Below are 25,317 nucleotides of genomic sequence, written 5' to 3' on the forward strand. Positions count from 1 at the left end.
GACGAGTAATAAAGTTAGAGTGCTCTATTGTCCAGATGCCAATAATACATTAGATTCAATCAATATTCAGACACAACGCTTTAAATATTTTCACACTGGCATAGACAGCAGTTTAATTACGTGTGCTTAAGGCTGAAATATTGTAAATGTTCACGAGAATGTCTGTGGATGTGGACAAAGGAATGCCATTTTTTTCCCTTTGCATCTTATCTTGAGAATGAAATTATGTGGATATTACTTTTCTGACATATGTTTTCTTTGTTTGTTTTTGGGTCACACCCGATGATGCTCGGGGTTACTTCTGGCTCTGGACTCAGAAATTACTCCTGGCAGTGCTTGTGGGACCATATGGGATGCTGAGGATTCAACCCAGGTTGACGGTATAACAAGGCACATGCTATACCTCCTGGGCTTTAACCCCAGATGTATCCTTTTTTGTTATTGTTTGGAGCCACACCTGGCAGTAACTCAGGGGTTCCTTTCACCTTTGAACTCAGAAACTACTCCTAGTGTTGCTCAGGGGAACTACATCAGTTGCCAAGGATCCAACTTAGGTCAGTCATGCGCGAGGCAACTGCCCTACCCACTGTACTGTCTCTCTGGCCTATATTCTGACATAATTAAGCATATATATATATGTCTATGATTATGTGGGTGCTATAATAAAGGAAAAGAAATACCTTTAATTTTCTACTTCCGGTTGTCCAAGAGATTTGTACCATTATTTTTTTTTCTTTTGGAATATCAATTCACTCTGAGTTGTCATAGTTCTTCATTTGCTTTGTTACTTAAGGGTAAGGTGGTATAACACATTTTTGAACTGCCATGTTCACATTAATTTTAATAAAACCACTTTCTGAACACACATCTTCCCTTAATGACAGAAAATTTTGGTTAACCAGGAAAACACTTCCTTATATTTTAATGCTAGAACAAAATTTTATTTTAGAAGCCTCATGATTGAGGACATGAAAAAATTGGCAAATTATTTTCAGTTAATTCAAAGTGAAGAGTGCCCTTTATTCAGCTGGATTGCTGACTCCAAAATGGCCCGTTAGAAAGCCCAGCGGGCAGGCATGCTCAGCATACACTCAGAGGAGGAAATAATCCATTCCCATGTGTACTTGTATGTGTTGAAACATATAGTACTCATCAACCAGATGTTTGGGTATCAAGTTAATAACACAGTCAAAGGACTTCAATGAGGTTTAGGCGCTTGTAATGGCATGGAAACTCAGAAGGAAAAAAAAGGGGGTTTTCTATCTGAGAATCCATCAGTGAAGTGGAAGCCATATGCTATAGTTTGGTTGCAAGGTATTTGAACATGGGAGCTGGGAGGTTAGAAATGCTGGAAAAGTTTCAAATGAAATCAGACCAAATATTATCCAAGATCTTAGCCTGAAACCTGGAAATGAGCACTGAAGAACTGATTTGGAGGACAGGACTAGAGCATACATCTGGCACTTGCAAGGCCCTGAGTTTGATGCCCAGTACCCCATGGTCCCCTCCACCTCACATCACTCCTGCAGCTTTTCTATGCACTGCCTCTATTTTTTTAAATCATTTGGATGCTACTGTCATTCTTGAGCATTTCAGCCCAGGGCAGTAAAACTCCAAGAGCACCCAGAAATCCTTTAGGAATCTCATAATGATCACACATTGACTCCAGAAAATAGGCTTTTTTTTTCTTCCTTTGTTCCAATCTCATCTGAGAACTTCTCGCTGCAGAATTAAATTAGAACTGTGCAAAAGGGGACTTGGCAGATGTATTCTTGGTTTCTTCAAGTGAGCTCACATCAGGATTCACCCTTCAGAGAGAGGTTCTTCCATGGAGGCACATATCAAATAATGTCATTATTCTCCAGCAACTCAGATTTATAAAGGGAACTGTTGCCCAGGGTAAATAATATTCTAAATTAGGGAATGCAGAAATCTCTCCCCAAACTGAGGAAGTTCAAAGGACAAACCTCTCCTTTTAATTTATGATGTTGTGTCTAAAGTTGTGTTAGTCACTACTTGAAGAGACAAAGGACCAGCTTCTCTGGACAAAAAGACAATTTTTTCCTTAGAACACGCTAAAGCATAAATGACAACATTTTTCAATCATGAGGGTATATTTCCCTAGAATATAGCATAACAAAATTTGCAGTCAGTGGGAAGAAAGCATAATGTAGTTTAAAAAAAGTTACCATTGATTTGATTGGGCTTTAGCCAAGATATTTAACTAATATAAAATTTAAAAATTAAAAAAGGCTTAGTCTGTTTATCAGTGAAGCATGGGCTCTGGAGATCCAGAAACTTTGATACCTTGGCTCAAGCTGCAGAAGTCCTCACAGAACAAAAGCAGCCATAGAGGATGAAGATCAATCCTGGTTCAAATTAACGCCTTTCTGCCTGAGAGAATAGGAAAAAAAGATTTTGGATTTTCTGGAATTGTACAGAGAATTTGGACTGTGAGTGTGTGTGTGTGTGTGTGTGTGTGTGTGTGTGTGTGAGAGAGAGAGAGAGAGAGAGAGAGAGAGTTAAAATTTATTTAAGTGTAAAGTCTCATAGCTTTATGCCAAGAGACGGTCATACTTCTGAGAACCCAAGGGAATTCACCTGCATCTTTTGGCACACTCCTCAGTTTTATTATTGTACACTGAATGCAGTAGGAACAAAGATAATTAATTCTGCCTCTCCCCATCCTCTTCTGAGTTAAATTTCAATTAGGAGTATGGCCATGCACATTAGAAAGGCAGGGATATATCTAACTTTTGTTACTGATGAGAGGGTTCTTAGACAATGAAATTTGACCTGTGTCCATTAATTGGTTTTCCTTAATGTTTTCCCCACACCAGAAATGTTTTTAACTATTGTATTATAGTTCTAAGCATTTCAAGAAGTAACACTGGTTTGTCCTGCAGGGAGTTTAGGTTTATTGAGTTACACCTACCACAGTGCTCCCAAGGGACCCCCAAGTCCGTGGGGGTCACTCCCAATCCTCTGTGTTAATATTTAACCTCTCCTCTGTGCTTTTCTTCCCTTATCTGTTAATCACAGTTATCTCCAAATCAGACCCAGTAACCTGAAAATTAAATTTTCTGATGGCTCTGGATTTTGCATACATAAGTGAAATATTACTTTTCTCTTTCCTTTATGTCCTTTGCATAATTTATTTTAAGCAATATTCTTTTTGTATAGACACAGGAAGAGAATTAATGTTATGATTTTTGTAACATGGGAGTTAACTAACTATGAATAATATTTACTCCTGGTATCTATCATATTTACTTTACTTAAGCCTCGGTTGCCCTTACTTCCTAACACCTCACAAAAAGTTTGCACCAAGGGACTTGGATGGACTCAGGGCAAGCCATCAGCTACCTTGGCTTTGAGCAAGATCAGGCTAAGTGCTATAAGAAGTAAAGTAAGTTAAGAGTATGGTCATGGAACGAACTTTGTCATGACTTAAAAAGAAATAACCGAATAAGGGCCCTGTTGGGGTTAGGAAAAACTAACCTGGCCTGAGGACTATAGTTTGGGATATGTAACAAGATGTACCCAGAAGAGCCACGCTTTAAACTTAATTTATGCTTATTGTGTTCATACAAAATGACTAGAAATATTATTTAGAAGTAAATTTAGTATGATTGTTTAAATGGATTACCAGCAAAGGAAAGGAGAAAGCAATATGCCTGTAGGTCAAATTCCACCCTTGGGAAAATCTCCTGGTAGGAACCTAGAGTGCTGCATCTCCTAGATGAGGTTGTGTCCTTGAGTGGATCTCCTAAAAGAACTTACCCTGAAGGAAGGACATTACATCTATTCATTGTTTATAATAATGTTCAATCATACCTATGTGTAATTGCTACCCCAAACCTTCATGATTTCTCTATAATCAATGCTATGAAACTTGAACAAATGGCCATGGATTATCAATCAGCCTGTGTGCCCTGTTCCTTCGTCCATTGTCGGTCGGCAAGGGAGGTGGTGATTGGCTCCAAATGCACCAAGAGGCGCTCAGGTCACTGCAGGATGGTGACACAGAACAAAAGCAGCCATAGAGGATGAAGATTCCACTACCAGCAGTTTCTTTGTAAGAGACATAGTAGACGAGTGGGGATATAGAAAAGTAGGGTGGCAGAAGTTATGTTGATATACCAGCTACCCAAGTGGGAAGACTCTGAATCCCACAGGGAGACACTGAGAAAGGATGTAAAACACTCATCTGCCCAATCCTTTCCCCTCCAAACAGTGAGGAACTGGGCTCTTCAGCCAAGGAGAAATTATCCTAGGAGTGTTAATTCCTAGAATTTCCTGTGAGTCCTGGCAGGAGATATCTGTCATGGCCTAGATAAAGTGCCCTTAGGTTCAGAGAGGGAGATACTAGAATCTGAAAGAGGACCAGACACGTGAATATGGTGTGTGGTGGGATGGGAGGGATAAGTGTGATGGGCATTAATAAAGTACACTACAAGTTTCCATGGAGGACAGAGAAATATTATTTCTTAGAACAGCTTCCAGAAGATAGGCAGCGGGCTCTGGAACTGACCCAGTTCTCCTTAGAGAGAAAGAGACAGAGACAGAGGAACAGAGAGAGAAAAAGAAGGGGAGGGTGAGGACAAGTGAAGGAAGAAGAGAGAAGGGAGGGGGAGGGAAGGGAGGGGAGGGAAGGGAAGGGGAAGGGAGGGTAGGAGAGGGGAGGGGAGAAGGGAGGAGAGGGGAGCAGAACACTGCTTTTCAATGTTTCCTTCAGTGAGAAATTGGAAGGGAGTAAAGTGAAGGGTTGCATTTACCTTTTCACCCAGGTTGGTCAGGTTTGCTATGCTACAAGTCGAAGCAAGAACCGTGGTAGAGGAAGAAACTCTTCCTAGATAGCAGTTGTAATGTGACATTTAGAAGTATCCCTTAAAACATGATAATGATTAAAATAGAAAAGAAATGCATGCAAATGTAAAATGGGTGACTTATGGACATTGAGATCCTTAGATATATATTAGTCTTTTTATCTCTTTATGATCAACTCTTTCTAATAACATCCCTCAACTTACTCTGGGTAATGTGATCAAGAAGCTGAGCATGTATGTCACTTTTCTTCACATCTCATCGGTCAAAACCTTGTCACATGGCCCTATTTAATTGCATCAGAGGCTGGGAAATCATTTCTCTATCTTGGTTGCATGAGTCTTTTCTAAGTTATGGTGTGAATAGTTTGCTTTTTACACTAAAAGGAAGAGTACGATATAAGAGTAACTATTGGTACAATCAGAAAAAAGCACATCAAGCACATTAATCAAAGCGCATTTCAAAGGGCTTTGATTACTTATCTCATGAAAGTTCACACTGTCTAAAGTAAAATAAGAAAATATATTTTACTGTGTTCTGAAATCCTGCTTGCTTATCTCTAGGTTTGTTTCCTATAAAATGCTGAAGGTCCATGTAAATTTTAAGTGAACATTATTATGAGTACAGGGTTTACTTTACTACAACCATATGAAAATCATCTCCTGAATTTTTTCTAATCATGTTCTACTTTTTTTTTTCCCCTTTATTTTATTTTATTTTTTTTAAAGTTGTAGATTTACAATTTTTTGTGCTTTGGTTTCAATTATACAATGATCAGATACCCATCCCTCCACCAGTGCCCATCTTCCACCACCATGGATAATATCCCTCCCACCCCCATCCCCCCATCCCCCCGTCTCTGTGGCAGGGCAATCCCCTGTGTTCTCTCTCTCCTTTTGGGTGTTGTGGTCTGCAAAAGAGGCATTGAGTGGCAAACATGTTCAGTCCATAGTCTACTTTCGACAATCATGTTCTACTTTTGACTATCAATCTCACTCAAAGGAATTTTGATGTTTTTAATCAACCACATTCTAAGGCTTGTGCCAACTTTTTGTTGTTTTTTTATCATCTAATATCATCTAATATTGATTTCAATGTAGCATGGCCAAGGTTAAGCAAATGTTTTGATGTCTTCCAGAACAAATATTAAAGAATGGTCTGAACTCAGGCAACTCTACCTTTGGATCACCCCTAACCTAGAGGTTACCAGACCCTGGAGTTTCTCTTCAACATCCCTGGGTCTTCTTTGCTTTGTTGGTCTGCTTTTTGTATCTGACTTAATATGAGTTAGCATGCAACCCTGAGTTTACTTTCAGGGGTACATGTTGTTTGAGTGGTTGAACTGACCTTATTGAAAGTGCGAATTCTTAGGCCCAACTATAACCAGACTTAGGCCACCTTTCCAAGACAAAAAAAATTGGTATATTTTGCTTGTTTAATGATGGAATAATAGCCTTTGTAATATAAGTAGATAGTGTATCAATACATAGGGGAAAAAACTATGTAAATTTCATTCACTAACAAAAGATTTCTCCTTCCTTATAATGGGCATTAAAGATAAGACTCAACTAACACTCTGCCTGGAATAATATATTCTCAATAAATTCTTAACTATTTATAATTAATTGCCCTTGGTGTTGTTCCTTAGGCCATGGGACAAAGACATAATGAGTTTCCCATGGGAACACAGAGGAATAAACCATAATTTTTCAGGCTCTTTCTCTTTCTCTTAGTAGGGATTAAATTCACTATCAAAATGGAAAGAAGAGAGTTCCATTTGGAAATGCAAGAAGAAGAGCGCTTGAGAAATACTCTCTTCGCCCAAACTTAGCATATCATCACAATAATGGGGTAATGCAAAAATTACAGAATGTCTCCCCAGATTTTACTCTACTTGTGAAATTCCATAGGGAACTGGCCAAGCTTTTATAGAACCTTCGAACAGTGTGAGATCAGAAGACCTTGATGGCGAATGTTTGCGATCCAACTGTTTCTCTGGCTTATATCCAGTGGTAATATATTAGGATATTCTGGACCCCCCAGTAGGACACCAGAATGTTATAGGAGCAGCATATGGTATCTGTCCCCGATTGATTGATACAAAAGGATTCTTTCCTAATTATTTGGCAAAGTTATCCCATTTTTCCTCTCTTTCAAAAAATAATTCTCCACTTTAATGAATTTTCCAATCAGCTTCTTCTTGGTAATTCATTTGGCATTAAAACCATACACTCCTAATAATTCACTCTTCTTTCACGGCTCAATTTGTAGACTACAGATAAGTCCATTCTTTAAGCTGCATGGCATGATTTTTAATAGCACATAGAGTTCTCTGGTTGATTTTCTGGTTTTGAAACTTTAATAGAATTTACTTTGAACTCCTTTTCTCTCTTACCTAGAATTGACATGACAGTGTATCTTTACTTTTTGGCTATATATATATAACCATGGAGTTACTTTTCTTTAAAATTCGTCTTTTCTAAAAACCCCAGCAACATAAATCTCTGTTTCTTTATAGGTTGCTATCCCACACAGAAATGACAATTGAAATAGTTGTCTATAAATTAAAATTAGACTTAAAATTTGGCCAACTTTCCCATCAAAATGAAAATCAGCTGACATAACTTCATTTCATGTACCTAACATGAATGAAGGCAGTCAAATTTACTTGTACAGAATCTTCATTTCACCAAGAAGCTGAAGTATTAAAATCTAGTCACTACATAGAAAGGTTGCGTTCATCTGGGGAACAAAGTATCAAAATAGGAGACTAACACCCAAGAATAGCCGAGATAAGTAGCAGGAGGTTCACTCCATGACTTAGAGGCCAGCCATGTGCAGCTCAGATAGAGAAGCGAGTACCAAATAAAGGGTGTTGGGCGGATCCTCCCAGGATGGGAGATACATGATGAAAGTAGACTATAGACCAAACATGTTTGCCACTCAATGCCTTTTTTGCAAACCTCAGCAACCAAAAGGAGAGAGAGAACAAAAGGGAATGCCCTGCCACAGAGGCAGGGTGGGATGCGGGGATGGGGGTGGGAGGGATACTGGGATCAGTGGTGGTAGAAAATGGGCACTGGTGGAGGGATGGGTATTTGATCATTGTATCATTGAAACCCAAGCACAAAAATTTGTAAGTCTACAACTGTACCTCATGGTGTTTCACTAATAAAAATTTTTAAAAATCCTAGTCACTTTTCTTAATGAGTAGCTGGATTTTATGTTGTTGTTATTATTATTTTTGCCATAATTGGTTCCATTTGTACATTCTATTTTCCCCACCCCTAGTCAGGTACGGTGAACCAACAGCTTTTCCCTAAATATTTTGATTTTTGAGAAGTAATGTAGGAGAAATTAGGAAAATGGTCTGCTTTATTAGGTTATGGATGTATATTATTAGCGTAGTGGTAAGGGGCCGGGTCCCTTCAATGAGTGGGTTCAGAAGCTAGAAGGGATTAGAGTATGATTTCCGCAGAGTGCTTCTGTCACACACACACACACACACACACACACACACACACTGAACATCACGAATGCCTGTTGAAGGAAGGCACAACACAGATCACTTCTGCACCCAAATAGAGCTCGCCACCTGGCTTTTCGTGGTGGCCCTTTGCACAGGCGGTTTCTGGAAGTGCATATCTGTCATCTGTTTGGTTGATGTCCCCCACCTACCCACTCCCAACCCGGCGGCACTTTAAGGAGGAGTCTATAATTAGGACTAAAGGAACTTCAGAGTTTCCCTTTAGCGGCCCAGGGCTGGAGCCTGGGCAAAGGCGAAAGCTGCGGGCATCTGGGCTGCAGGAGCGGTGGGATCCAGTCGGAGTCCCCTCCCCCCGGCAGGTGTTCGCCTCTGGGGCGAGCAGCTTATCCCTGGGGGGTGGGGTGGGGGGTGCTCCTCTCCCATTTGTAGATCCACTCCTAAGGGGAGGAGGCGGCTGTCCCCGACGCGGGCCGGGCCGGGTCTGGGCGAGGGTCCGGGGCGGTGGGGAAGCAGCGGCGGCGGTGCAGGTGTGGGGTGCGGTGTGTGTGTGTGTGTATGTGTGTGGTGGGGGGGGCTCACCCCGAGACTGCAGTGACGCTGCCCTCCCCGGGCCGGGAGCGGCAGCTCACTGGTGCCGGGTCTGCGAGCACGTGGCTACGTCACGGAGAGCCAGTCCTTTCCATGCAAACTTGCATCCTCCTCCCTCCCATGCCTGGGACTGGCTTGGGCGGACGCGCAGCCCGGAGCAGCCCCGTGCGCGGCGGCGGCGGCGGCGGCGGCGGCGGCGGCAGCGGCAGCGGCGGCGGCGGCGGCGGCGGCGGCGCGGGGACCGGGACAAGCCGAGGCTGCAGCCGGGGGTCCGCGGGCGCGCTGCCCTCTCGCACCCTGACCGCGGCCGGGGGGCCCCCTGCGCCCGCAGCAGCTCCCCTTCGTGCGGATCCATCGAGGACTCGCAGGTCCGGCCCGACCCCGCCGAGCCCGGGCGGCTGACGATGATGATGATGATGATGAGATTTTAGAACGACTCGGGGAGAAGCGAGGCTGTGTCTCTGGCTCCGGCTCCGAGGTGGTACCCGGGTGTGCGCGCTGCTGATTTTTTTTCTTTCCTTCTTTCTTTTTTTGACCCCCTTTCTTTCTTTTCCCACCCCACCCCCCCACCAGATCCTCTCCTCGGGGTTACGCTATGGCAGTGCTCGCTCCGTGAGCCCCGTCCTGACCCACCCACCCGCCTGGCCGCCAAGTCCAAGGCTATGGTTTTCGCCCGGGGGATCTTTTGTGCATTTTTGTTCTCCCCGATTAGTTCTGATCGCAGTTGGGATTTCTTTGCCTTTTGCCTGGGCTTGATGCTGAAAGAGGATTTCCCCCCCAGCCCTTGGGTGATCATCCAGTGGTGATCGAGGGGATAAATCATTCACCCTGGCCGAAAAAAAACGATCCCTGGGAAGTCTCAAAGAAATATACCACGTGAGGGGAAAATACTGGGAGAAGATTCGGAATATTATCGTTTTTCCTATGGTAAAGCCGGCGCCCCTCTTCAGGAGAACTGATTTCAAATTATTATTATGCAACCACAAGGATCTCTTCTCCCTCAGGGTGTCTAAGCTGCTGGATTGCTTTTCGCCCAAATCAATGTGGTTTCTTTGGAACATTTTCAGCAAAGGAACGCATATGCTGCAGTGTCTTTGTGGCAAGAGTCTTAAGAAAAACAAGAATCCAACTGGTAAGCCAAACATGCACCCTTGTTCTGTGTTTTGCTCAGAATGACCGGTCTGCTGCTGCTCGCCGGACTAGATCCGCAGCTGTGCTATGCAGGAAGGCAGGGGCAAGAGAAAATGTGTCAGGCTCGGAGAGGTGGATAAACAAGGAACAGCTGGATCGGCGTCTCAGCGCCCCCCACCCCCCTCCCCGAGACCAGCGTCTCTCGGCGGGGCCGCAAGGAGAGGGAGGAAAGTTTTTCTTGTAAAAATTGTATTTGGTGGCCTCGGGTTCGGTGCAGTCGTGAAGGGCGAAGGTGGCAGCTTTGGCAGCAGAAGCTTCGGGAGTTCCAGGGACCGCGAGCTCCCGCACTCCTGCTGCGGGGTGGGGAGCTAGGTGGGCGCGCTAGACTTTGGGGTTAGCTTGCACGACACCCACCGGGCCAGCATCCTTTCCAAAGTAAGGGAGTCCCTTTCCTCGCCGCCCCGCCGGCCCCCGCCTCCTCCTGGCGCCCGACTCTCCGCGCCTCCGGGTGTAGACACCCGGTTCCCCGCCGGCCTCGACCCCTGCAGCCCCCGAGGGAACCCTGGGCAGGAAGGACGCACCCGGGCCCGCTCAGAGATGTCGTTTCGACGCCCCCTTCGGCCGGCGGCCCCGCGTGCCGGGTCCAACGGGTGGGTGGAGTGGGTCGGTGGGTCCCGGGTTCCCTCCATCCCCGGGGCTCTCCCTGGCAAACTTGCAGCCCATTACATAAGGAATGCAAATGCAGGCGATTCGGGGCTACGGGTTGAACTTCCCGGTCGCCTCTCCGTCGCTCCCGGGCGCTTGGCGGGTGGCCGCAGCGCTGTGGGCGAGGCACCCGGGGAGGCCAAGCCCGAGGGCTGCGCGGTGGCGGCGGCGGCGGCGGCGGCGGCGCGCGGGTCCGCGAGGAAGGCGCGCGCGCGGGTTGCGGAGGCGTGTGGGTGCCCCCCAGCTCCGGGGTCTGGCTGCTGAGACCCCCGTGTGTGCCCCCGGCCGGCCCCCCTCCGCCTCCACCCCTCGGGGCGCGGCGTGGCCGTGGGTGTCCCGGGCCGCGTGGCGGGGAGGGGCGCGGGGGCGGGGGCCGGGCGGTCCAGCAGAGGCCTCCGGGGAGCGGGGATGAGGCTCCGGACTCCGGCACTGCGGTGTAGTAGATCACGGCTCCCCGGGGCCACGCTGACACCCTGGGCCCCGGGCAGCAAGTGGCTCAAGTGGCGGCTGGCTCGCACTCCCGCCCCTCCGCCCCCATCCCCCGAGCCTTGCAGAGCCGCCGAGCTGGGGCGGCGCGCCCCGAAAGGAGGAGGAGGGGGAGGAGGAGGAGGAGGGGGAAGAGAAAGAGGAGGAGGAGGAGGAGGAGGAGGAGGAGGAGGAGGAGGAGGAGGAGGAGGAAGGGGAGGAGGAGGAGGAGGACTGGTGGGCGGGGATGCAGGCGGTGGGTGTGGAGGCTGAGCACTGTGTGCGGATCAGGGAGGCGGCAGGGGGCGGGGGCGGGGGCTCCCGGCCCTGCAGCTGTCCCGGGAGGCGCGAGCGACTACGCGGTCCCTACAGGCAGGTGCCATAGGCCTCGGGCAGCGGTGCCCAGGCGGGCGCGGTGCTGCAGTGAGCGGCCGGGCTCCCGACGTCCGGGAATTCTCCGACCCGCCCGCCAGCCCCGGGGTCCCGACCTGCGCCCCTCTCGCTTCCCCGCCGCCTCCTTCATCCTTTCACCGTCCTCTGGGCATCTCGGAGGCCCCGCACCCCAGAAGACAGCCGAGCGGCTCCCATCCCATCTGCATGCAGAGCCCCCGGGCCTGGCAGCGAGCACCCCCACTTGCTGGGGCCTCCCCTCAGCGCTCTTCAAGTTCCGGAGCAAGAGTGGCAGAGGTCCCGGTGGGGCTGCAGCTGGAAGGGTTGGGAAGTTGCTTCCTCCCCCAGGAAAAGTGGGATTCAGCCTCCCTGAGGCCCCCAAGAAGGTCTCGCTCTAGTCTGGGAAAGGAGTCCAGGAAAAGCAGTTTTCTTTTCTTTCTTTCTTTCTTTCTTTCTTTCTTTCTTTCTTTCTTTCTTTCTTTCTTTCTTTCTTTCTTTCTTTCTTTCTTTCTCTTTCCTTTCTTTTTTTAACTCGGCCATTGGTCTGGGGCCCATGAAGTCAGTCTCCGTGGAGAGAGGGAATGAATTTAGATGGGAGCAAGAAATCGCTTTGCAGACCTTTAGCATTTTTTTTGTTTCCGCCCAAACCAGTTTTTACTAGAAACACTGATTTCCCCTTCTATAGGATCCCAGAGCTTTTCATGACATTTCCCCCACCCACTTTCATCTCTTGGGAATAAGGTAGATTTCTTTTTTCCATTCCAAGGTGTCAAATGAATGACGGATTATTTTTAGAGCAATTTGTTTTGCAGCTTACTAATGCTAAGGTACTTGGCTGAGAATTGATGGGTTAATTCAGAGTGTATGTATCTACCTCAGCACCTCTTCTAATGGACAGTTCATGTTATGTTCCAGGGTTGGAGTCCAAACTGGGAGTTGAAACAGTAAAACATTTGTTCAAGAGTGAAACATTCGTGTGCATATTCTGTATCTTACCTTGGAAAAGTTTTACCTCTAGGGCCCAATCAAACCCATACCTGGCCGTTAGGAAAAAAAATCTAGGTTCCAGGCCTGCTTACTGCTCCAATATGTTAGAGCAGGCTTACATTTCCTTTCAGGATTGTAGTTGTTCAATTCTGTTCTTCTTCCTCTATTAGCATGAGTCATTCGCAGGGTTGTGATGCTAAGATAGCACAGCAACTAAGAAATTACTTGGATGATTGAAATAATGCAAAGACTTAAAATCTTCTTAACTGTTGAAACTCCAAAGAACAGGGTGAATTACTACCTATTATGTTATCTTACATCTAAAATGAAGATAATTAACTGGTTTCAGAGGACATAGTTTGGCAGAATACCACCACGTAGCAGAACTCAGCACCTGAATAGTCTGTAAAGACTTTGATTAGATTTTTTTCTCCCGAATCATTGCAAGTTATAAAAGAATTTGCAATTATTATCAATTCTTTAAACTATCAATAAGTGTACTTAGTTTAGTCAATGGTTCCTGGGGAAAAACTAAGAGTACTCCTATATAATCAGAAATCACCTTGGGGTGAAAATAAGTACATAATAAATATGAGAATTGAAGGGCAGAGTTACTCATCTACCCAGATTATTAATTAGCTATGAAATATTTAAATAAGAGGTGATGAATATTTTAATAGTTTTTTTAAATGTAAAACTTAGCATTAGGAGAACAAGAATTTTATCTCTGCAGGATATGTACTTTGTAAAATAATTACAATAGCTTTGGAAGTTGGATATAAGAAAAGTTACTATCTTCATAACGAAAGGTGCAGCTCTTATCTGAGAACATGCACACATTCACACACCCACACCCACATATACACACACATACATTTAAATGACCTACTTTATGCCACACATTTTCTTTTAGTTTTGGGGCCACACCAGGCAGAGATAAGGGGTTACTCCTGTATCTGCACTCAAGAATTACTTCTGGCAGTGCTCAGGGAACCATATGGAATGACAGGGATTGAACCGTGGGTTGGCCTTGCTTGAAGCAAGTGCCCATCGTAGTATTAATTGCTTTAGCCCCTCTCCCCCACCCACTTTTCTACTAGAGCAATAGATGTTACCTGCTCCATTCCCTGCCAGAAGTCATGCAGAGGGACTGTTTTAGGCAAGCCATTAAGTAGAGAATACTAGGTCTAAGATGTTTATTTTGCCTAGAGGAAGGTTGGTAAGTTTCTTTACAGCTGGAATGATGGTTTGGACTGGCCAGATGTGTGTCACAGCCAACTCAGGACATAATCTAAGTGTTTGAACTTTGATGGTGGTAAGGAAAGGTCTCTGGGTCCCACCTGCCGGCCGGCACAATGGGCAGGGTGTTTGCTCACAGGCCACTGACCTGTGTTCCATCACCCCACATCCAATATGTTTACCCCAACACTTCCAGGATAATTCCCGAGTGCAGAACCAGAAATCACTGAGCATAGTCGGGTGTGACCCCCAAACAAAGACAAAACAAACCCCCAAAACCCCAGACAATGAAAAGTCCAGCTGAAAAAAAAAGTACAAAGTTCATGTTATGAGTATCCTTTACAATACTTAATATCCAAAGGGCAAAGGAAGCTATAATCCTCAAACACATATTCCCATTCAACACACATACACACACACATGCACACATGCATGTACACATATGCACACACACAAATGTGTGTAGAAACACATGAATGCACACAAGATAGTTTCATGACTTGATAGGATTTTGGAACATACAGTTTTTAAGGAACAGTCAGAAATGACTGTCACATGCCAGTATCAGGACAAGGAGCCGAGGAAGCACATGATCTCAACCTGGTTTTGCAGTGCATCTAGAAAGATCTCACACATTCTGTGAGGTGACCTTGAGTACTTCCTTTTTGGATCTCAGTCTTCCACTCTGCTACAGTACACTGAGAAGAAGCAAGTCTGCTTGGGAGAACTCCCTGAGATCTATTTTGTTCCTTGTTTGGTGTCTTTCAACTCTGCTCTTAGCTTTCACTCACCTGTTTTAGCTTCTGATTCTCACTTTGATATATGCTTTAATTTATTTTTTATATTTTCATTTTGAGCCACACTCAGTAATGCTTAGGGTTAACTCCTGATTCTGGGCTCAGGGATCACTCTGGGCCATGCTCAGGGTGCTGGGGATCAAACCAACACCTTATCTGCTGTACTCTCTTGCTAGCCCCATGTTTTCCTTACACCTAGGGTTGTCTTGGTGTTTGGAAGTAACCGAACAGAGAACAGGTTGGAAAATGGAGTTAGCATCTCTTACTCCTTCTCAGCCTGAGGACTTTTCCTGGTTGCTTGTAGGTCTGGTGATCCGCTGTGGATCCACGTGTCTGCCTTTCTAAAAACAGGCTGGAGCGATAGCACAGCAGTAGGGGTTTGCCTTGCGCGCAGCCAGTCCACCTGAGCCGGGTTTGATTCTTCCGCCCCTCTCAGAGAGCCTGGCAAGCTACTGAGAATATCTCGCCCGCATGACAAAGCCTGGCAAGCTACCCATGATGTATTCAATATGCCAAACACAGTAATAACAAGTCTCAAAATGGAGACGTTACTGGGCCCGCTTGAGCAAATTGATGAACAACGGGAGGACAGGACAGGACAGGACAGTGAGTATGTATCCAACAGTGACTTTCAACATGAGCATGACTGGGCACCAGACAGGTCTGAGAGCTTGTCCTACGCCCTGCCTTCTAAGTGGGGTTTTAAAGACTGAGCTTTGACTTTAGGCTTCATCCAGGAAGTTTTAGTTACTAATGAGCTAAATGAGTTTTGCGGAAAAGTGCCACTCAGTGGCATTTTAGGTAGGTTTCTGAGTATTGACTTGTAAGAAGATTGGATCTCTCTCTCTTTCTCTCTCTCTTCATTTTTATTCAAGTGTGAAATCCAGTGTGTGAGAAACTAAACTTGGTTTTAACAATGAGGACTTTGGCTGTACCCGTATCCACCTGTTCTCATCTTAGGCAGCATTATAACTGAGAACATTCGCTCAAACGACGCATTGCTTTCTGAAGGTGCGAAAGCTAATTCTATCCTCATTTCACATTCCCCACATGGAACCATTTTTTAAAAAAATATTCTAACCCAGTCTTCCATGTTTTAGCAACACACACATTGGGAACTTTGGGAAAGTGTTCTTATACATATGGTAACAAGGACAACCAGCAAAGTTTTTGCTCCTTTGCACATTTTGGAATCAGAACTCACTCAATTGACTCAAAGTTTTCTATAAATATCATGCAGATATCTCAAAATAGAAGCATTTATTCAAAATAGTCTTATGACTTGAAGGGAAACAGTTGGGATGTCTAATGCCATATTCAAAGCTTTTGTATTAGTTTTCTTTTTTTAAGGTTATGTTGAGCCTACATTCTTAGTTAAATCTTTGAAGTGCAACTTAGCTCCATTTCCAGAAGGGACTGTGGGTCAGGAGAACATAGACCAACATATCTACCTGCTCTGCCTTGGTCTGAAGGGGTTCCAAGTAGGAGAGTTATAGGGGGGTACTGGGAGAGAGTGGTTTTGTAAGGGAGACTTCTCTTTTCTCCAGAGAGATTCACTAGTGTTTTGTTTTCGAAGGATCAAGTGTATCCTGATTCTTTTCCTATGTATAATGTATGTGTGTAATGTATAATGGTTGCAAACAATCCCCTTGCTTTGGTCATAAAGTAGAAGGGAGGATGATGAGTCGAGAAGAGGCATGAAGAAAGGAGGCACCAAGCAGTTCTTTTATAGGAACTGATGTTACTATTCTCTGCTGACCTAACTCCATCAACGGTAGCCAGTTGTGCATTATTGTATTTCCATTGCTTCGCTACAAAACTCGAATTACGACACATAGCACATTATCAACATATTTATCAAAGGAATTTACTGTGGACAAATAGCATTTTGAGGACAAAGGTGGTGGGTACTTTGTACTTTGGTGGTAGAGGTAGAACCTACATCAAGGCCATTACTGTTAACGCATGATTGTAAATAAGTTACCTTAACTACTATAAAAAACTTAAACTTAAAAAATAGGGCTCCTGGAAAAAGTTAACCATGGCACTCTAATCAGCAGCATCATTTTACTTGAAATCATGCATTTTCTTTCTGTTTTTTTTTTTTTTTTGCTTTTTTGGTCACACCCAGGGATGCACAGAGGTTATTCCTGGCTCTGCACTCAGGAATCACTCCTAGCCGTGCTCAGGCGACCATTTGGGATGCTGGGAATCAAACTGGGTCAGCCACGTGCAAGGCAAATGCCCTACCTGCCGTGCTATTGCTCCAGCCCTGAAATCATGCATTTTCAATACTACCGCCTTCCCAGCAGTGGGAAGTCTGAATATAAAACAAAAAAGGAAAAAAATGGTGTCGGTGGCCTTGGTCTCATTCTGGCCACGACTTTATGTCCTGGACCATCGTTTGTAAACATGCCTTGACCCTCTTCTCCTACTCAGTCCCTCATTCCACACTGTAAATGGGCAGAGTCTTCTCTTGGGCATTCACTAGCAAGTGAGTGACAGCACTGTCAAGTTCCTCTGCAAAGATTCTTTGATCTTCTTTGCTTATCTTTAATTAATTAATTAATTAATTTATTATTATATTATTTTTTGCGGGGAGGGGAGAAGGACACGGGTAGTGTTCCAGGGATCACTTCTGGCAGAGTTTAAGGGGCTCTAGGGGGTGCTGGGGCTCCAACCTGGGCCAGCTGCATGCATGGCAAACGGCAACAGCACTACCCACTGAACTCTCTCTCTGGCCCCGGGGATTTTGAATTTTCTTCTTTGAAGGCCAAAGGAATACAAAAGAGGCTATCCAGCAGCCCGGCAGGTTCGGGGTCTCTTTGCTGAGGCCGCCAGTGTCTCTGGTCTGGGGACATGGCTTGTCTCTGCTCCTGTCCAGCTCCTGCGGGGCCCGGACTCCGGACAGCGTGCAGCTGCGGGCGAGGCTGGCCCCGGCGGGCTGTCCCCGGGCACCAGGTCCGGGCAGCGCAGCGTGTCCCCTGCAAACTTGCAGCCTGCGTCCCGCCACCTGCCACCCGCCACCCGCAGCGCCCGGGCCGGCCCGTTTCCAGGCGCGCTCCAGGGGCTGCGGGGCCCGGCTCGGGGGTCCCCGGGCAGCGGGTCCGGGGCTTCCGGGGAGCTCGCGGGATCCCTGGTGCGGCTCGGGTGGGGCGGCGGGTGGCCCCGCTAGCGCCCGGGGCTGCGGGGGGCGTCGGGGCGACCCGGGGCGCGGGGGCTCTGCGGCACAATGCGGCGGAAGCGGCCTGCGCGGGCCGCCGTAGCGCGGGAAGTTTCCGTTGCCACGGCGATGACCTCTGACCCCAGGCGCCTCTCAGGGCCGGGGCGTTGCTACGGGAACCGCCCGCGCCCTCCCGCCTCGCGGGGGACCCGGGCCCAGGCTGCACGGAGCGCACGGCCACTGCGGTCGCCCGCGCCCTGCTTCTGGCCTCAGTTTCCCCGAACTTGTCCCCATCCCGCGACCAAGTTGTCATGGGACCACCAAGGCCCATGCTGGGGGGGAGAGCTTCTCCGTCTCACGCGGCCCCTCACGCAGGACCCCCGATGGGTCATACCCTTCCTGAAGTTCTGATTGCCGTGGGGATGCTCGGTGACCTCGAGACACGCGGGGAGAAGGTGCCACCTGTCCGCGGACACTCAAATTCTCCAAGCTGGCGACCCCCACAAGGCCTGCTTGATGGAAAGGGGTGGGGGTGGGGTGGCGCGGAGCTCCGAGGGGCCTCGCCTGGCTTTTCCAGGGGTCACTTCTCGTTTCTGCCCCCGGGGTGGGGGGGAACTCTGCATTGGACCGTGCAGGCGGGTTTGGATTCCTCTAAGGATGCAGTTGCAACTTGAATGGCTTCACCACTTCGCAGGGTGGACCCACCCAACCCTGGACCCGGAAAAACACATTTTCCAACTTTTCCCATCACTTGTCTGGCGTCCGTGTGGTGAGATGGCCAACGTTGCCGGATACACTGGAAGGGACCACACACAAAGCCACGGAGTCCACCAGGGCAAGCGCCTGCCTTGCTTCCGCCAGCTTTCCTAGGTTCAATCTGCCAGCTCCAGAGATAATCGAGTTCAGGGTTTCAATTGGATTTGACAGGCTTTTAAGGGAGCATCTGCAAAGTGAGGGCTGAGTCCTGTACCCGCCAGGCGCCTTAGGCAGGGCCATCTCGAAGGCCACTGACTTGGACTTTTCATAGTGACCAAATTGATTCTTCAGGGTGGACGGGAGAGTTGGAGTCCCAAGTCATCTGAGCATGAGTAGAGTGTGAGTACTGAGGTCAGGGAAGGCAGAGGGAAGTAGGAAAAATTATTTGCTCTAATATTCAAAATAATTATTCAGTCTCGTTTAGAATCTTTTGATTTAGGTGCTTTGAGCATACTTAATTTTTTGTTAACCCGTGAATCTTTCAATGAAGCTGTTGTGGAATCTTGACATCTTTGGAGAGGTCTGTGTGGCATGTGGAGGAAGCATCACTTTCTGTCTGTTCATTGCAGGAACCCTCACGTTCAAGCGTATTTAATATATGAGCCATCTTGCATAAGTGGGGCACTCCCTGACACGGTCATTGTTAATTCTAGCCTGGCAGAGGGTTTGCCAGTGTTGTGACACACAGCTTCTGGGAGCCAGGTGCTGAGACATTAGCATGTGTGTCTGAGCAGGGGACATGTACTTCTTTCAGAGAGGCGCGTCTCATTTTCTTTAGATCTTTCCTCTCTGAGCCAAACGAATAACCTAGGGGTATGTGCTGATGGACAAGGGGGTGGTGGGCTGTTTCATAGTGCACACCAACACATGGGAATGTTCGTGAGGCTGAAAAGTGAGCCTGTGTTAATCGAAGCTACTCTGTGACCCACATAGTCCAAGATGGGAGTCTCCGACTCAAGTGACAATTGCTCTACCAGCTGCTAAGTGCTTGGCCCATGCCCACAAGTGTGTGGCTTTGACTTCTGCCAAAGATTCCCATTAACAAGAGAGGCTTTCAAGAGGTTCCATAGAAAGGCAGGTGCTTTGGGAGCTTTTGTTTGACCCATACCTTCATAGATGTATCATTAGTAAAGCAATAAAAAAATAAATAAAAACCCAGAATTCCTCGTCTTATTCCCCTCAGTGGTTTATGCTCTGAAGGAACGTTGTGAGTCCCCCCATGGCTGCCATTTGGCTTCCTGTAGACCAAATCTCAAGTTTAGGGGAAACTTGTTTCCCTTGATAGAAAACATCCTTACTGAAGCAGAACTACTGTCGTAGGCCCATGTGCACACAGCTCCTGACATGTCAGGAACACCTGAAAGCGCTTCCCTGGGAACCGTTGTCAGCTACAGTCTGAAAGGGCCCGGCCTGCTGGTATCACCATAAAAATATCTCATCGCGCACCACCCCTTCCCTCCAGCTGCCTGTGAAAAACCTGGAGTTTCTCACACCCCAATTTCCCACCCAGAAGGATTTGGACAAACAAATCTGAAGAGCCCAGAGGGCAAAGCAAGCGGGATTCCATCTAAGAGAAGTGAACCCGAGATGCTGGTGCAAAGAGGCAGAAAACCAAAGGGACTTTGACCGACCCCGGGAGCCATGTGAAGATTTTCAGCTGCTGTGTCAAGTTCTACCTCATTTCCGAATGTTTCATTGACAAAAATCACAAGAGTTGGCAAATGACTATGATGCACCTGACTCCAGTGGGTGGGGAGCACAGCGCATGGAGTGGGGGAGCACAACACCTCATGGGCAAGGGGACACTTCTCCCGAAAAGGTTTGGACTAGAATTAGTTTTAGGAAGCTCTAGAAAAAGAGGGAACAGGGCCTTCTCCTGTGGGTCCTGATGGATGAGTCCTTTTACACAGATTTTCCCTTGACAGAATCATTGTAGCTGCAGGCAGAGCTCAGCTCTGGGAGGGACTAGCTTGAGAGGAGAGAGGCCAGAGAGGAAGTAGTGAGGTACAAAGGGAGGCGGTGCTGGGGGAAGGAGAAGAAGTGGGGTCCACCTAGTGTGGTGGCCAGTGCGGGAAGCCAAAAGAAGTGTAGTGTGTTCTCATCATCCACTCTGACCTGAACAACTTTTGTTGTTCCTGACCCACTGACCATTTTCTGGTTGACCATCCCATCCTTTGGAAAGGCCAGGTAAGACCTGACTCTTTCCACAGTGCTCACAGATGAGCAGGACCTGTGGTAACTTTTAACAGCAAGTACAAGACACTGATGATCTGCTTCTTTTAGATCAGAATGTAAACAGGCAATGTAAACAGTTGCTGTGGATGAGAGTTCATGCACTTGATTTCAGATCTCAGAGGCCATAGGGAAAAGGGGGGAAACACTTCGACAATAAGGCAAAGCTCCCATTTCTGAGTGGTGGGCTTTTGGGGCCACAACCAGTGGTACTCAGACCTTACTCCTGGCTCTGTGTTCAGGGATAACTGCTTGTGGTACTAGGGGGACCAGATGCGGTGCCAGGGATGGAACTGGGGTTGGCTGTATGCGAGGCAAGCACAGTACCCACTGCACCATTTCTAAGGTCCTCAAAGTTTTTGTTTTTGATGATCCTATGTAATTCTTTGTCAGTAGAAGCTACTTTTGTGAACCATACTTTCATTCAGTTGGGGAGTAAAGTAGTGCAATTAAAAGCAAAGGTTTGAGATGAACTCTTCAGGTCTGACAGGGAAAGAAAAGGAAGTGCGAAAGTTATTGAATTTACATACGTAAGTGTGTGCACCTGCCTTTCAGACAGAATTGAATGTAGCTGTAATTAAAATTCTCCCTTTTCGCCCTATAACATTTTGTTGTCTGCACAATTACAGTGAATCACTGAAGTGAGCAGTAAGCTTGTCTGCAATGCTGCGTCTTAGATTAAGTGTAGTCTAGGACGGGTTGTAATCTTCATCCTTTCCACTTCCTGTCTGGTGCCCGTGTATACTATTGTACTTCAAGAAAGAAGGACTGTGGAAATAAGAAGGCTTAAAGACTAACACAAAATTGTAGCTTTTCCACTTTGAAACAACCACTTATTTCAAAGTCTGAAAGTCATCTTGAGTTGTGCTACATGTGCAAGATGTGCAAATTACTTTTGTGCACCAGGTGTTGCAATTCTTGGGTAGAAAGGAGGCCTGAGTCAGTCGCCCACGCACTCATAGTCTCCATCTGAGTCAATATGCTAAACACCCATGGTCTCCCTCTGAGATGGGTTCCTAAACACCCCAGGTTTCCATTATGCATCTCCCCACCATCCTTGTGGGGTAGGTTGCAAACAGTAAGCTGATCTTTCCTCCTTCATTCTTGAGTAACTTGTTTTCATGAACTTTACATTTTTTGGATGAACTTCTCTTGGGGTCTTCTCCTGGGTTCTGTTTGGCACGCTCCCTTGTTCAGCAAGGGAACGCCATTCAGAGTCCTAAGGACAAGGCCAAGCTACCCTCCAGCTAAGGGGAGGAGTTCTGGAAAAAGAGCACCCCTTGCCACTGCCTCCTCCAAGGAAAGAGAACTAAGCACACAAGCCCGGTGGTGGTGGGGGTCTTGTAAAAGGGTTCCAATTTCTTGAGCAAAAAAGTAAGGTTTATATAGGCTTGAATATTTGCAGTTAGTCATATAGTTACAGTGGTTAGAACAAATATGCGTTTCATCTCAGTTCTATAGATAGGATTACATTGTTTCATTATAGTTCTATAGATAGGGTTATATTTTTCCTTTGATCATAATGGATAGGCTGTCACCTGCACATCTGCTGGACACATCCTGTCCCAGGGTCCTTTCCCATGGCATCATTGACCTGTGGTCATAAATATACATTGCAACAGGCTTCTGAATGCTCTGGGAGCATCTGCCGGGCCTAGCCCAGGAAATAGTGTGGCACCTCAAAGCAGACCAAGAGGAACTTTTTCCCCAACAAACTTACTTTTCTCTCTTATTTAATAAAAGTTGACTCCTTGAGGTGGAAGATCGTGTAGCAGTTAGCTGCATTTCATCTGGCTCAATACCTGACACCATGTGATCCCCAAACCCAAGCTGGGTGCAGCCCCAGAGGCTCCCTGCATTTCTGGGGTGACCTGGCTGTTCCTGGCTCTTTGGAGCTTGACTAGCACCTCATTGTCAGGCCTGGCACTGAGCCACTGGCCTGGTTTCCCAAGAATCCTGATTGGGGGACGGGGCTGGATCTTCTGAGCCCTTAAGTCCTGAAAACACATCTCCATAAACAAACACACAAAAAAGCCCACTCCTGATAAGTGAGGCATGTAGCAGTGGCCGTACAATTCTGGAATTATTTATTAACGAGTCTTGGTATCCAAGCAAAGTATTAGAAACATTTTACAAAGAATTTTATTATGCTGAGTATTATCTATTTCTAACGTTGCTGTGACACATTTGGAGTAGGGTAAACATTTTGCATTGCTATTTCTTATTTCACGTTCCTTTTATTGTTTTTTTAAAACTTCTTGGCCTAATCTTCAAGAACAGTGTGTTGAGGCTCAAAAAACACCGTTTTCATGGATGTGACCAATGACAATGTGACCTCATGAGCAGAGCTGGGAAGCCTGGTGTGCTGTGCTGAGCTCTGTTCTGACCGGATGCCCAAGTGCTTTTCCATCTGTGACCATCATGCCTCAGCCTCACAGTCCCTGCACTGGACTTTCATACTCAGGGATTTTTACCTCCAAACAATTATTTAGTCGTGTCTTTGCAAAGTTTTATTCTTGATGTCCTGGTCGGAATTGGTCTCCGATTGAATTTTCAACTTTCTCCGTTTGGGAGTAAAGGCAAACTATTCTTAGGAGTGCTGTTGTCAGGAAATAGACATGATGTGTACGTCTGAACATGATACACACATGTGACACATGAATGTGAGGGTTTTTTTTCTTTCTTTCTGTGCTTCAGATGATGGGGAAAAATTCTATAATATAGATCTAATGTGTCTTAAGATTCTATAATCAAGTAATTTGGGTGTGCCATTAAGAATATTCCGTATACTATTCTCACTTATGAATCTGCATTAAACTTAGCAGATTTCTTTTTTGTGGGTGGTGGGCCACACCTCAGCAGGGTTCACATCTTTTTCCTGGCTTTGTGCTCGGGATCCATATGGTGCTGGGAATTGAATGGGAGTCAGTGACATGCATAGACTTGGCTAGCCAATTTTAAAAATGTAGTATTTATACTTTAATAGAAGCATTCTTAATTATTTTGAATCCTGAGTTATAATTATCTATGTTCAAAGTAAATAATCATAGTGACTAGAAATTATTGCTATTATTTAGAAGAACTTCAAAATTCGAAATTTGGAAGAATGCTTTCTAGGGATAAGAGATGCTATTTTCCTGGATCCTTAGCTAGTTTAATCCTCATAAACACAAGTAACAACTATTCATTAGACTTATGCTAAAAATCCTGAAGCCCAGGAATGAAGATATTAACAAAGTTGCCTGATGTTACCATAATAAAACTGAGCACAAACTAGGCAGTTTTACCCTAGACAGCAAATACTTAACTCTCTGGATTGCAACTGTTCTTTCAAGATGATGTCTGAGTAGCTACATGAAAAGGCAGTACTGTCTGTTTCTGTGAGTGTTATATTCAGGCTGGAGCAATGGCACAGTGGGTAGGGCATTTGCCTTGCATGCAGCTGACCCAGGTTCAATTCCTCTGCCCCTCTCCAAGAGCCCGGTAAGCTACTGAGAGTATCCCGCCCACACAGCAGAGCCTGGCAAGCTCCCTGTGGCATATTCGATATGCCAAACACAGTAACAACAAGTCTCACAATGGAGACGTTACTGGTGCCCGTTTGAGCAAATAGATGAACAATGGGAGGACAGTGCTACAGTACTGAAGCAACAAGGGATTGCAAGAACTTCAGAGTTTAGATATTTAGTATTTGCCCTGCTTTCCTACTGAGCAATATTTGTATGTACCACTTTAATTTGCATAAAAACAGTTTTTAACTCCAGTGTTTGAACTCTTGGTGTGGCCTGTTAACTGCCACCCAACAAAACCAGAACATTCCCATCCTCCTGGAAAATTCCCTCCTGTTTCATTCATTCACACTCAGGCCTCTAATCAACCACCATCTGACTTCTCTCACTCTCCTGTAGGTGTAATAAGTACTTATATCATTAAATCAGTGGGTTCAAACACTATTGCGTTTTGCTCAGTATGCTCTTTTCTATTTATTTATTTAATTTATTTATTTTTACTAGTGAAACACCATGAGGTACAGTTGTAGACTTTCAAACTCTCGTGCTTGGGTTTCAGTTATACAGTGATCGAGTACCCATCCCTCCACCAGTGCCCATTCTCCACTGCCAATGAAACTTGACTAGCACCTCATTGTCAGGCCTGGCACAGTCCCAGTAGCCCTCCCACCCCCCCCCACCCCTACCTCACCCTGCCTCTGTGGCAGGGAATTTTCTTTTGCTCTTTCTTTCCTTTAGAGTGTTGTAGTTTGCAACAGAGGTATTGAGTGGCCATCATGTTGGTCTATAGTCTACTTTCAGCATGCATCTTGCATCCCGAGCAAGTCCTCCAAATATCCTTTACTTGGTGTTCCCTTATCTATCTGAGCTGCCTTTTCTCCCAGCATGTGCTGCTGGCTTCCAAGCCATGGAGCAGACCTCTTGGTACATATCTCAACTATTCTTGGGTGTTTGACTCCCCTTCTGTTACTTTATATTCCCCAGATGAATGCAGTCTTTCTATTTTTGTCCCTCTCTTTCTGGCTTATTTCACTTAGCATG

At 46.1% G+C, this 25,317-nt stretch overlaps 1 protein-coding gene across 1 annotated transcript in view; it reads left to right on the forward strand.

The window, feature by feature from the left end:
* Nucleotides 1–9,524: 9,524 nt before the first annotated feature.
* FGF14 (fibroblast growth factor 14) overlaps nt 9,525–25,317 on the forward strand; it is a 624,624-nt gene continuing 608,831 nt past the window's right edge. Inside the window, exon 1 of the mRNA XM_056109721.1 lies at nt 9,525–10,034. Coding sequence (XP_055965696.1) covers nt 9,827–10,034 — 208 coding nt within the window. The 5' untranslated portion in view covers nt 9,525–9,826. The remainder of the gene's footprint in view (nt 10,035–25,317) is intronic.

The sequence above is a fragment of the Sorex fumeus genome, unplaced genomic scaffold (genome assembly GCF_029834395.1).
Source record: "Sorex fumeus unplaced genomic scaffold, SorFum_2.1 ptg000008l, whole genome shotgun sequence".
Taxonomy (NCBI): domain Eukaryota; kingdom Metazoa; phylum Chordata; class Mammalia; order Eulipotyphla; family Soricidae; genus Sorex; species Sorex fumeus.